This window comes from Gorilla gorilla, chromosome 16, assembly GCF_029281585.2.
Source record: "Gorilla gorilla gorilla isolate KB3781 chromosome 16, NHGRI_mGorGor1-v2.1_pri, whole genome shotgun sequence".
Taxonomy (NCBI): Eukaryota; Metazoa; Chordata; class Mammalia; order Primates; family Hominidae; genus Gorilla; species Gorilla gorilla.
The window spans coordinates 77,216,801-77,229,323 of NC_073240.2; the positions used below are offsets into that span (position 1 = coordinate 77,216,801).

At 56.0% G+C, this 12,523-nt stretch overlaps 1 protein-coding gene across 1 annotated transcript; it reads left to right on the forward strand.

Annotated features, from left to right (window-relative positions):
- Window positions 1-1,108: 1,108 nt before the first annotated feature.
- Window positions 1,109-6,811, forward strand: ISL2 (ISL LIM homeobox 2). Its single transcript, XM_004056571.5, has 6 exons — window positions 1,109-1,277; window positions 2,119-2,308; window positions 2,587-2,849; window positions 4,611-4,894; window positions 5,469-5,636; window positions 6,054-6,811. Exons 1-6 carry the CDS (start codon window positions 1,220-1,222, stop codon window positions 6,168-6,170), a joined length of 1,080 nt encoding a protein of 359 aa, XP_004056619.1. The 5' UTR covers window positions 1,109-1,219; the 3' UTR covers window positions 6,171-6,811.
- The last annotated feature ends 5,712 nt before the right edge of the window (window positions 6,812-12,523 follow it).

The following is a 12,523-nucleotide window of genomic DNA, read 5'->3' on the forward strand; positions in this document are numbered from 1 at the left end:
AGGACCAACGAGCCGCCGCCTCGCAGATACCACTGTAAATTACCCAGCGCCTTACGTTCGTTTCTGATTATTTGCATTGCAGTGGGTTTGTGAATGAAGGACAAGAGTTTAGAAAAATCTTTTATTTTGGAAGTTGGACACGCAATCGACCCCAGCAGTGTTCCTAAAAGGAGCTATGCCATTTGGATGGGGGAAAAATGAGGGGGCGGGGAAGTCCATGTTACATTTAAAACAACAACAGCAACAAATTAAAAGCAAAACAAAACAACAAAAAAAGGAAGTGGAGCAGGAGGAGGAGGGTGGTGGTGGAGGAGGAGAGGGAGGAGGGGCAGCAGCAGCGGCAGCAGCAGCAAGGATGGAGTCAGGACCCGTCCCAGTCCCGGGTGAGCGCTTTTGGATCTGGGTTCTGGCTCAACCCACTTAATGCCCCAATCTGAAGTTTTCTACAGTGTGTGTGGATAGGAAAGTCTAAATAGAGTTTATCAGAACCCAGGTGGTCATTCTCTACCCTCTCTCTAGCTTGGACCCGAAGAACAAAGGCACATGAGAGGAGAAAGGTGACCAGCTGGACGATGACGGTCACGTCCAAACGGATCCCCCTTGTCCTCGGCTCTCTCGTCCTGACAGTGGGTTTAATTTTTTTTTTAAATTTATATAAGAAGGGAGCTCTTAAAGGAGAGCCACCTCCACCCTCAGGTATCCATCACCCAGCTCCAGCGCGCCTGGGAAAACCGCCCCGAAAGTCCAAGAGGAAGCTCAGAGTTGTAACGGCCGCGGAGCCACCTCGGCGGTGACGCAAAGTCCAGTCCAGATTGCCAGGCCCGGGGCATGAGAGAGGATCCTTGTAGGTTTCGGAGGTGGGGGGGCTGCACTCCATTGTTCACTCCGGGCCAATCAGGGTTGGCCCACTTCCTCCCAGCCAATCTCCCTTCACCCCCAGCCTCCAACCCAACCCACCCCGCCCATCAGCCCCTGGATCCCCATCACCTCCCCCGCATCCCCGGCGGTTCTGGGGAAGCTTCGTGACGCCACAGGTCCCGCCCCCAGCTCCGGCCCGGGGCTAGTGCGTGTTGACGTCATGCTGCGTGCGGGCTGGTGCGGAATCGCTCCTTCAACTCCGCGGGGCAGTAGGAGTTAGTTAGCAAAGAGCCGAGGCCGGGCGCGCGACCCTCGTCCTTCTGCCCCTGGCCGCACACTTTGCGCACATCTCTTTTTCTGCATGGTGGATATTATTTTTCATTATCCTTTTCTGGGTGCTATGGGTGATCATTCCAAGAGTAAGTATTTCTGTGTGTGTGTGGGGTGGGGTGTGTGTGTATGCTTAATATGCAAAATTTCTAATGCAGAAAAATGTTTAGTGGATTCTACAAGTGGCTTCTATTTGTCAGAATAGTTTAGGAGAGGAAAAACGAATGCATGTCTCCTGCAGGACTGCTTATCTTTGGGAATCCTGTTGTTTTATTTTATAAGTAAACACTATTTCTCAAGCCGGCTAGGATGACTTCGGGCTGCGAAATCTGCTTCTGTTTTGCGCAAAGGCAATTAGGTTTGATTTAGGGATGTGGGGTTTTGTTTTTTTTTTTGGTTGTTGTTTGTTTGCCTTTCGGTTTTTCAAAGCTAGGAAGCTTTCTTTCGCTTGCTCTGGGATATTTAAACTAAGAAATGTCTGAGAGGATGAGCGGGGACTGCCGAAAGACGATGTGTCTGTGTTGGGATAGGAGGCAGCCGCTGTGAGTGGGAGTGTGTGAGCGGAAATGCCAGGACAGCACCGTTAGGTGTTGATATCCAGGCGTCCGCAGTGCCTGTGTATTTACTCTCTTCTTAGTTTCGTGTTTGCGTTTAGTTTCAAGACACGTCAACAAAACGACTGTGATTAATGAATGTAATAGCGAAATATTTGGGGGTGGGGGACAGAAGAAACCTTCAGCAATCCACAAGATACTGGTTTTTCGTTTCCCATGCTCTGGACCTTTAGAGAGCTCATCATCTTTCCTTATGGTCGCAAGTCTTGAAAGAAAGAGCAAGAGAGCGAGCGGGTTGGGTTGGGGCTGGAGTGGCCGAGGCCGGCCTGGGTCCGGGCAGTCAGGCCTGACGCGGCCCCGCGCCCTTCCCCGGCAGAGAAGCCCGGGACGGCCATGTGCGTGGGCTGCGGGAGTCAGATCCACGACCAGTTTATCCTGCGGGTGTCGCCCGACCTCGAGTGGCACGCGGCCTGCCTCAAGTGTGCCGAGTGCAGCCAGTACCTGGACGAGACGTGCACGTGCTTCGTGAGAGACGGGAAGACCTACTGCAAGCGGGACTATGTCAGGTGAGGCCGGCGGGAACGCGGGCTGGGCCACCGCGCGCCGGGGCCGGGACTGGGGATGGCGGCCTGCCCGCGCGCCCCGGCCCTGCCCAGGGAGAAGGCCATCCGCATCCCGCACGGGTGCCGCAGCGCTCCCCCGGGCCCGGGAATGCCCGCAGGCGGGTCACCGCAGTCTCCTGGTGGCCACAAAGTGTCCTGGGCGCGCGCCGGAGCCGTAGCAGCCAGGGAGATGAGGGCGGCCGCAGGCCCAGCGCTGACACCGCGGCACCTTGGGCCCGCAGGCTGTTCGGCATCAAGTGCGCCAAGTGCCAGGTGGGCTTCAGCAGCAGCGACCTGGTGATGAGGGCGCGGGACAGCGTGTACCACATCGAGTGCTTCCGCTGCTCCGTGTGCAGCCGCCAGCTGCTGCCTGGGGACGAGTTCTCGCTGCGGGAGCACGAGCTGCTCTGCCGCGCCGACCACGGCCTCCTACTCGAGCGCGCCGCGGCCGGCAGCCCGCGCAGCCCCGGCCCGCTTCCCGGCGCCCGCGGCCTGCATCTGCCCGGTAAGCGCGCCGGGGCCTGTGCCGGGGTGAGCGGGGGGTGTGTGCGTGCGTGTGTGTAGGGGTATGCTTGTGTCCCTAACGAGAAGTTGTCAGTTGTGTGTGGTCCCGTCTGCCGGGATAGTGTTTTTGTGTATCAGTGCGGAACTGTGTGCTGGGAACAAGGCTGTGTGTGTTCTCGTGTGCTCGGGAGAAACTGCGTGTGTATGAGTGTGTGAGCACGGAGAATTGTGCAGAATCGTGTTCTCCGTGACCAGGAACATGCAGGGCACAGTGCTAGGAGCAGAACAGTGGATGACAACAGGGAATCTTAAGTGGTGTCCGTCTTGGGGCTTGTGTTAGGAATTTCTTGGAGGAATATGTGTTATTGTCAGAGGGGAAGGTTTGCCCAGGGGTATGTGTGTAAGTAACACAGCTCCAGACTGGGAGCTGGGCAGGAGCTTGGTCAGCCAGGAGCCAAGAACCCAACAAAGAGGGGTTTTTGCCATCTTGTTTTGAGGCCCAGTTTGATGAACAATTTAGCCCGGTTCTTCTGGGGGAGGGGGAGTATCAATGCATAGTGGACTGTCACTGGAATATTCTGGGTCCTAATCAGCAGCTGCCCAGAGATGGGGTCTGAGTGTATAATGGGCAGGTACGGCTGAACAGAAACAGCGGTGCCTCCGCCCCAGGCAAGGCAGTTTCCCCCAGGTAGTCATAGGCCTGCAGCACAGATCCGCAGACCAGGCTGGGCCTCTGGGTGCTGTGTGGCCTTGCCCCGCTCCTCCCCTCTCTGGATCTTCACTTCCTCCCTATAGAAAGAGGAAACTGGGCTGGATGGGCTATTTGTAAATATTTGTTCAGACCTAGAAATTCGTAGAGGGAAACATAAACCGAAATGGTGCAGTACAGATCCACGGTATATATGGGTCGGGATCAAATGGAGATGTGAAATGGGAGCAAGCGGGTATTCAGTGCACCCCCATCTGGGATCTCGGAGAGACTCCCCTTTGTTTGTTTCGGGCTTCAGGGTGCAGGCTCTGGAATCAGTCACTGTTTCCCCGGGATGGAGAGAACCTGGGGCCAAGCGAGGAGAGTGCCAGCGGCTGCTCAGCACCTTGGTCGGTGGGAGGCCACTGGGCTGGGGAACCTGGAGCCTTGAGGAAGGAGACAGGGGCCGAAGCCCAAGGGCGGGCAGGAAGGAACTGTTGCAAGCCCTGGAGGCCCGTCCATAACCGTGGATGAGTCTTCTACACATGTGGCCTGGCCCTGTCCAAATGGGCTCTGAAGGAGGGGAAGGGCCCTCGTAGGCCCCCGGCATATGCGCACCTCCCACCCAGACCCCTGGGCAGCGCCTCGCCCCGGGTCCACGTCGGTCCCTTTCCCTCTCCAGAGTCCTGGGCAAGCCTCTTTCCTCTTCCTCTGAAACTCCGACTTCTTCCGGAGGGCTTCGCTCGTTCCGAGGGTCCTGCTACTGGAGGAGGCACATCCCTGAGCAGCCACTCCCTCCCCGCAGCGGCCTGTCGCCGAGCTCCCGCGCCCTGCTTGAGCTCGGGAGAGATCGCTGCGGGGCAGTCCGGCCCGGGAGCGAGAGAAAGAACGAAAATGCACAGCTCTCTCCGCGTAAGGCGAACAGATGGAGAGGAAGACGAACAATTAAACGAAACAAACAGAATAAAACAGAAACGAAATCGGGCCCCGGGGGGCTGGGCCACCCGGAGGTTGGGCTCGGGGCGGGTGGGTGGCGGCCCCTCGCTAACCTCTGGCCTCACCCTGTCCTGGCAGACGCTGGGTCGGGCCGGCAGCCCGCGTTGCGCCCGCACGTGCACAAGCAGACGGAGAAGACGACCCGCGTGCGGACTGTGCTGAACGAGAAGCAGCTGCACACTCTGCGGACCTGCTACGCCGCCAACCCGCGGCCCGACGCTCTCATGAAGGAGCAGCTGGTGGAGATGACCGGCCTGAGTCCGCGGGTCATCCGCGTCTGGTTCCAGAACAAGCGCTGCAAGGACAAGAAGAAATCCATTCTCATGAAGCAGCTGCAGCAGCAGCAGCACAGCGACAAGACGGTGAGCGGCCGCGGGGCCGGAGGCTCGAGTCGGGTGGGGGCTGCGCTTCCGCCGCGGTATCTGCGTGCCCTTTTCTGGGCGAGCCCTGGGAGATCCAGGGAGAACTGGGCGCTCCAGATGGTGTATGTCTGTACCTTCACAGCAAGGCTTCCCTTGGATTTGAGGCTTCCTATTTTGTCTGGGATCGGGGTTTCTCCTTGTCCCAGTGGCAGCCCCGCGTTGCGGGTTCCGGGCGCTGCTCGGAGCCCGAGGCTGCATGGCAGTGTGCAGCGCCCGCCAGTCCGGCTGGTGGGTTGTGCACTCTGTCGGCAGCTGCAGAAAGGTGGGAGTGCAGGTCTTGCCTTTCCTCACCGGGCGGTTGGCTTCCAGCACCGAGGCTGACCTATCGTGGCAAGTTTGCGGCCCCCGCAGATCCCCAGTGGAGAAAGAGCGCTCTTCCGATGCGATCGAGTGTGCGCCTCCCCGCAAAGCAATGCAGACCCTAAATCACTCAAGGCCTGGAGCTCCAGTCTCAAAGGTGGCAGAAAAGGCCAGACCTAACTCGAGCACCTACTGCCTTCTGCTTGCCCCGCAGAGCCTTCAGGGACTGACTGGGACGCCCCTGGTGGCGGGCAGTCCCATCCGCCATGAGAACGCCGTGCAGGGCAGCGCAGTGGAGGTGCAGACGTACCAGCCGCCGTGGAAGGCGCTCAGCGAGTTTGCCCTCCAGAGCGACCTGGACCAACCCGCCTTCCAACAGCTGGTGAGGCCCTGCCCTACCCGCCCCGACCTCGGGACTCTGCGGGTTGGGGATTTAGCCACTTAGCCTGGCAGAGAGGGGAGGGGGTGGCCTTGGGCTGAGGGGCTGGGTACAGCCCTAGGCGGTGGGGGAGGGGGAACAGTGGCGGGCTTTGAAACCTCACCTCGGCCCATTACGCGCCCTAAACCAGGTCTCCCTGGATTAAAGTGCTCACAAGAGAGGTCGCAGGATTAACCAACCCGCTCCCCCGCCCTAATCCCCCCCTCGTGCGCCTGGGGACCTGGCCTCCTTCTCCGCAGGGCTTGCTCTCAGCTGGCGGCCGGTCCCCAAGGGACACTTTCCGACTCGGAGCACGCGGCCCTGGAGCACCAGCTCGCGTGCGTCTTCACCTGCCTCTTCCCGGTGTTTCCGCCGCCCCAGGTCTCCTTCTCCGAGTCCGGCTCCCTAGGCAACTCCTCCGGCAGCGACGTGACCTCCCTGTCCTCGCAGCTCCCGGACACCCCCAACAGTATGGTGCCGAGTCCCGTGGAGACGTGAGGGGGACCCCTCCCTGCCAGCCCGCGGACCTCGCATGCTCCCTGCATGAGACTCACCCATGCTCAGGCCATTCCAGTTCCGAAAGCTCTCTCGCCTTCGTAATTATTCTATTGTTATTTATGAGAGAGGACCGAGAGACACGGTCTGGACAGCCCAAGGCGCCAGGATGCAACCTGCTTTCACCAGACTGCAGACCCCTGCTCCGAGGACTCTTAGTTTTTCAAAACCAGAATTTGGGACTTACCAGGGTTAGCTCTGCCCTCTCCTCTCCTCTCTGCGTGGCCGCCGCTCTGTCTCTCCACGCCCCACCTGTGTCCCCACCTCGGCCGGCCCGGAGCTCGCCCACGCGGACCCCCGCCCTGCCCCCGCTCAGCGCTCCCTGGCGGCTTCGCCCGGGCTCCTAGCGGGGAAAAGGAAGGGGATAACTCAGAGGAACAGACACTCAAACTCCCAAAGCGCATGATTGTTGGGAAACAGTAGAAACCAGACTTGCCTTGAAAGTGTTTTAAGTTATTCGACGGAGGACAGAGTGTGTGAGCCTTTGCCGAACAAACAAACGTAAGTTATTGTTATTTATTGTGAGAACAGCCAGTTCATAGTGGGACTCATATTTTGATCTTAATAAAAAATAATAACCCGGGGCCACGCCACTCCTCTGTGCTGTTGGCGCGGCGGGAGGGCCGGCAGAGACCAGTTCAGGGGTCGGGCTGGCGTCGGCTGCCGGGGCTCCGCGTGCTGCGGGCGGGGCGGGCCCGGTGGGGATTGGGCGCGGCCGAGGGGGTGGGGCTGGGCGCATGCGCGCTGAGGGCCCTCCCAGAAGCAGGAGCGCCCTACTGGCGACCCCTGGGCACCTGGCGGCCGAGGCCCGCGGGCGGGAGGCGGGACCCGTTTGGGCGGGAAACCTGCGGCGCTTGTGGCGGCTGAGCGGCGGACTCCGGCCTAGGGTTATGCCGGCGAGGGCGCGCCCCGCTCCCGGAACCAGCCTTGGCCTGGCGCCTGCCGAGCCCCGAGCCCCACTCTCGCTCGGCGCCGCCGGCCCTCCCGGCGCTTCCTTCCCCAGCGGTCCGCGGCCCTGGGTGAGGCTCGAAGCCCCGCGCGCTGCCCCTGGCCCTGCAGCACAGCAGTGAGGCCAGCCCCGGCCAGAGCGGGCGGCCGTGACGGGCCGTGCTCCGCGCTGTCCCCGGAGTGGATGCGCGACGTGATCAATCCGCGGCATTTATTAATTCTACAGTCTAGACAGAGGCGGGGGCCGGGCGGCGGCTGCTTATCTGCGTTTGGCATCACCTGCAAGCGATACACCGAGGGGCCGCAACGAGCCCCCGCTAGGAGCGCGGCTGCCGGGAAAATAAGTCCACCCAGAACCAGTCTGGCGTGTCCTTGGTTTATTTTCTTTCCAGACCGAAGTGGAGGGGGTCGGGGGTGGCCCGGGTGGGAGGGAGCTGGGAATGGCCCCTGGATATGCCGTGCCCAGGTCACTTGGTGTGACATTTCAAACCCCTGCGACTTGTTTTCTTGAAAACTGGCTTTAGTGATCGCAGGAAATAACCGAGAGATACTGAATCTCCAGTAGGCCCCCGGGCAACCGCGCACACACAAAAACAAAAAACCCCAAAAGAAAGAAAAAAACCCCACGGAGGCTCAGGTTTTACTCTTTACAAATATTTAACCCTTTGGCAGCCTGGGACAGTTCTTTTCCAAGACCAGCCTTCACTTAGTGGACTGAGGGAGCTTCCCGACTACCAGTTAGTCCACCGCTGTTGTAAGAACCTCTGGCGTTGAGTTGTCGTTTCCCTGTCCCTCGAGTTAAGCGACCCACAAGCATATCTTTCTTTGTCCAAGGTTTGTTTTGAAAGTGGGCAACGCCCTAACTGGGTAGGGGATAGTTGCCGTCTTAGCTTAGGTAGGGGCTGGCAAGGAAAAGGTGTCTGGGGGGCCCTGTAGTCTTCAGATAGAGAAGTAGGTGCCTTCTGTTAGCCATGGCTGCTTGGATGGCCAAAGGCCACTGTGGGTTTTTCAGCAGCGCTTTTAGCAGAATTCCTTCACACTGCCGCCACCCCACTTGCAGATGATGGAAGGCTTGCTGGCAATTACTGAAAGAAAATGGGAGGTGGGAAAATGGAGCTGCATTTATATTTTACTTCCTGAATGTCAAGGTGATGCTGGCACAAATATTAAAGGGAACATTCCCCTTCTTTGGGATATAGGAAATGCTGCTGCAAACTTAGAGATAAGGGAAGAGATATGCAGAGTTAATGAGGACCAGCTTTACCTCTCAAGTGCCCAGAAATGGCTTTAATAATCAGGTCTGGGTTCTTTGAGGCTTCCTTTCTTTAACTTAGACCATGCCTTCCCAAACAGGAATACAGATTTCTCCTTTTACCTTCTGGCTGGCCATTAGATAGGGCGCTAAAACTTCGAATAAATCTCACTGTCAAAAACTTTTGATTTATCCAGAATATTTATTTGGGGTTTCTCATTTTTTTTTAAAAAGGAAATAACAGGTTATTGAATAAAGAATTTCATTAATGGTTAATTAGCTCTGAATTTTTGCTTTTGACAGATTGCAGCGTTTTAACGCTATGAATGGAAACGTCTACATTAGTTATCTCTTAACATCTAATTAGTTATCTCTTTCCTCATCATCCATGAATCAAAAATCAAATTCCTCTTTGTTATTTATATGATTGTGTCTGTCTTTTTTGAATATTGGGAAGTTACCTAGATAAAAGTGGTTATTGTGTGTTAAGATTCCTGCATCTCTCTGTATCACTGTACAAAACATTACAAGCTTTTCTCTTCCATAGTTGCTACCCACCCAAAGGGGTGCATCGTTTTCTGTGTGGGTTTCCAGGGAAAGGATTCAACTCTGAAGCCTTATTACAGTGGTCCCTAGTAAGGTGTCACATCTACGCTTGGTTACATTAATAAATACCAGTTTTACTGGTTCCCAAGTCATCTTTAAACATCTTTTGTAATACAGTAGGGATTTCCCCATAAATTAAATTACCTGTAACAATGACAAGTGTTGTATTTTATACTTACTGAACTTTTAACATGAGATACCCAATTGCATAGTAAAAAATTCAATAAAAGAGGCCATAGGTGGAAAGTGGGAATTATTTAGCTAGATTCACTTTAGAATACGATTTTCTCAGAAGACTTAACTATTAATTTGGATAGCTCTATGCAATTGAGGAAGGAAAGGGATTCCCAGAGATAGACAGTTTATGGCTATAAGTTTTTACACAAAATTTAATACATATTGAAAGACTGCATAATTCTGGGAAATTCAGAGTCCCTGTGGCAGTATTCCCAACAAACTTTAATATTTAATGGATTGTGGAACAGAAATCAGGCTTTATGTTTTGAATATGGAATAACAAAGCTCAATTTCGTCAGAGCTGCGAATACAGGGTTTAAATGGATATTGTCTAAGATTGTTCTCTAGAAAATTTGAGGTTCTACCTCTTCTGCCTAGGGGAGGACATAGCTGGCCACACATTTAGTTAGCTGTGCTTTCTCATGGGTGTTCACCAAAGAGAAGAAGAGAATTAGCCAAATAGCAGCATGCTAGAGAGAGAAACAATGGATGAATATTTGCAGAGAAGTTCCCAGGGGAGTGGTGATAAAAGCAGGAAATTCAGAGTTTATTAAGCTGATGCGGGAAAGATTAGAGGCTTTTAAATCGGGGTCTGATTGATGTAAAAGTAAACTTTCTTGAAAATACTGGGATTCAGTGCAGTAATGAGGATTGTGTGGCCAAGTACAGACTAGCACCTTGTTGATGGAGACTGTGCATGAAAGATGCAGATGAATAGAGCTAGATTGAGAGTAGTAATGAGAGCAAGAAAGGGCACAAGGAAATACTCCATTGGGATCCAGATGTGGAGTTGGGTAGGGAGCGGCTCAATGTATAAAACACATTTGGGGCCCCAGCAACAATCCAGCCAGAGAGGCGGGAGTGCAAGGTGAATCCAGCCATCCGCCTCGGTACCTCCTGGTCCGGAAGGTCAGAGCCAGCGGGGGAGTGGGTCAAGGCGTGAGCCCAGGGGCCGGCAGGAGCTCAGGATGGCCGGTTCCCCGTTGGGAAAGAGCGTGTTTAAGTTAAGGCGTGGTTTGAGAGTAGCTGACCGGAGATCCCCGTGTTAGGGCGTGGGGGAGGGAGGGGGCAGGGAGCAGGGACGAGGAAGTGGAAGAATAGGGGATTGTGAGGAGTAATTTCTTTCCAGATTATCGAGACTCAAGACTTTCCAGAACGTGGCAAAGAGCCCTGGAAGAAATAGCCCAGGAACGCCGCGGTCAGGACCGAGGCTCCCCGGGGCCATGTTCAGGGTTCGAGGTCCCAGCCTCGCAACTGCTGGCGTCTGGAGGGCGGGAGAGTGGCCGGGCCCGAAGCTGCGGCTCCGACGTACAGTTGCGAGTCTGGGGCGGCGGGCCCCGCAGAGCTCCGGGGGAAGGGAGCCGCCGCCGCTGCGGGGAATTGGCTTGGGCAACGCCGCTGAGTGTTCAAACGTCGCTGCTCCCGGGCCTTGGGCAGCCTCTCCTACCTGACCCAAATTCTGGGCTGCAAAGCCCGGGCGAAGTTGTCGCTTTCACTCCGAATACGCCCAGTCGCACCGTCAACTTCATAGGCTGGGCCCAGCAGAGGCCTTTCGCCTCCGCCCAGCGGTCTCCGCAGCGGCCCCTCAGCCTCTGGAGAGCCGGGGGGCGGCCCTCGCCCCGTGAGAAAGCAACCTGTGGCGGCACTGCGTCCCCGGGAGCTACAACCAGACGCGGCCGCGCTCACCTGGGCGTTGCGCTCCCCCGAGCCCCGGAGAGTTTAGAAGCCGTAAAAGCCCGGGGAGCTGGAGCTTAAATCGCCCGGACCGGGCCAGGGCGCCCGAAAGCAGTGAACTCGAGACCCCCAGGAACCGCGTGCGCCGGGAGGCACCGGGGCGCTCCCGGGCCCGAGCCGCGCAGGCTCCCGGCTGGGTGGGGCCTGGGTTTGCTTCTTACTCCTCCTCCTCTCCGGGACGAGGGGGCAATGAGACCGTTCAATTAAATGTTTAATTGCGAATTCTGGTATGGTTTCTGGGAGGTTAGTCACAGCTGTCTCAATTATTTATGGCTTTTGGCAAATTTCCGACCAGATAAGTATATTCTATTGTGAAGCATCTTGCAGGAAATCTTATAAATACTTGATGATTCCTTTCAGCTGCAAGGATCCTGCGTCCGAGAGCGCGGGGCCAGCGAGCTTTGGGAATTCCTATCCCTGGTGTGGAAGGAGCCTGCGGCCGACACTTGCCTCCGCACCCCGGAGCCGCTCGCTGGGCCCGCGGCAGCCCCCGCCCGGGAGGAGCATTGGGGGCGCCAGGGGCTACCCCTCGCTCTCGCAGGCGCGGAACTCAGCCCGGCCCTGCGGCTCCGGGAGTTGCTGAGCACCCGCAGCCAGCGGCTGGAGTCCTGGGTCCCGCTCTCTGGTGCCCGGCGGCGGAGTCGCCACGCGAGGCTGGAGGGGTGGCCCTAAAGCCCGTCCCTCTGGCTTGGAGCTGCGGGTCCCCGCCCTCGAGCCGGAGCGCCGCGCTGGACACCCGCGGGGTGGGGGCTTGGCTGGGCTGAGCCTCGGAGACGCCAGGGTCCCGCGGTGGCGGGGGCGCCGATCGCACTTGGAGGAGCTTTTTTTTTAAATCATACCTTTTAATTTTCTGTTTGCAAAGAAGTAAAAAATAGCAAATGTGTAACCCGGCAGCTCTGTGAGGCTCCAAAAAGAAGGGTCCAGAACACTAGGTGGGTAAGTTTGCTTTTGAAAAACATACAACTTCTGTATTTTCCAGTCCCTCCCCGCTCCGCAGTGTCGAGTCGAATACATTTTCAGATCTTTTTCCCCAACCGGATCTTTTTTCTTGGTAATGTTTGATCAGTATCTGACAAAAATTACTACTGTTGTCACTCAGTGAACGGCTTAGCACTGACCATCGGCTTAGTGAAGAAACGATGAGAACAAGACATGAAAAGGTCAACATCTCCAGGCAGACACTGAGAGGTGCACAGGAGTTACGTGAAACTCATTCAGAACCATCGCGACTTTCTGTGTGACTTTTACTTCAGCGTTGCTTCATTTCACAACCATGTGAGAAAATACTCTAGGGTGATTCACTAGGACACATCTTTTTTATCACTAATTTTTCCTTAGGAGAGTAATTTCAGCTCGGCAATGCCAAGAGAGGATTATCTGCTAGCAGAGTTCGGGCAGACCAATGAATACAATGCCCTAAGTTGATTTCAAATAGCCCCCAAACATATTATGTAGTCAGAATGTAAAAGTGTTGCAAATATCTTTACCGTAGACCTTAAAAAGTTAAATTTAGAGCAGG

Coding starts and splice junctions, on each gene's coding strand:
- ISL2 (XM_004056571.5), top strand. CDS start 1,220: ATGGTGGATATTATTTTTCATTATCCTTTTCTGGGTGCTATGGGTGAT. Junction 2,850..4,610: donor CCGCGGCCTGCATCTGCCCG/GTAAGCGCGCCG, acceptor CTGTCCTGGCAG/ACGCTGGGTCGGGCCGGCAG. Junction 4,895..5,468: donor AGCAGCACAGCGACAAGACG/GTGAGCGGCCGC, acceptor CTTGCCCCGCAG/AGCCTTCAGGGACTGACTGG.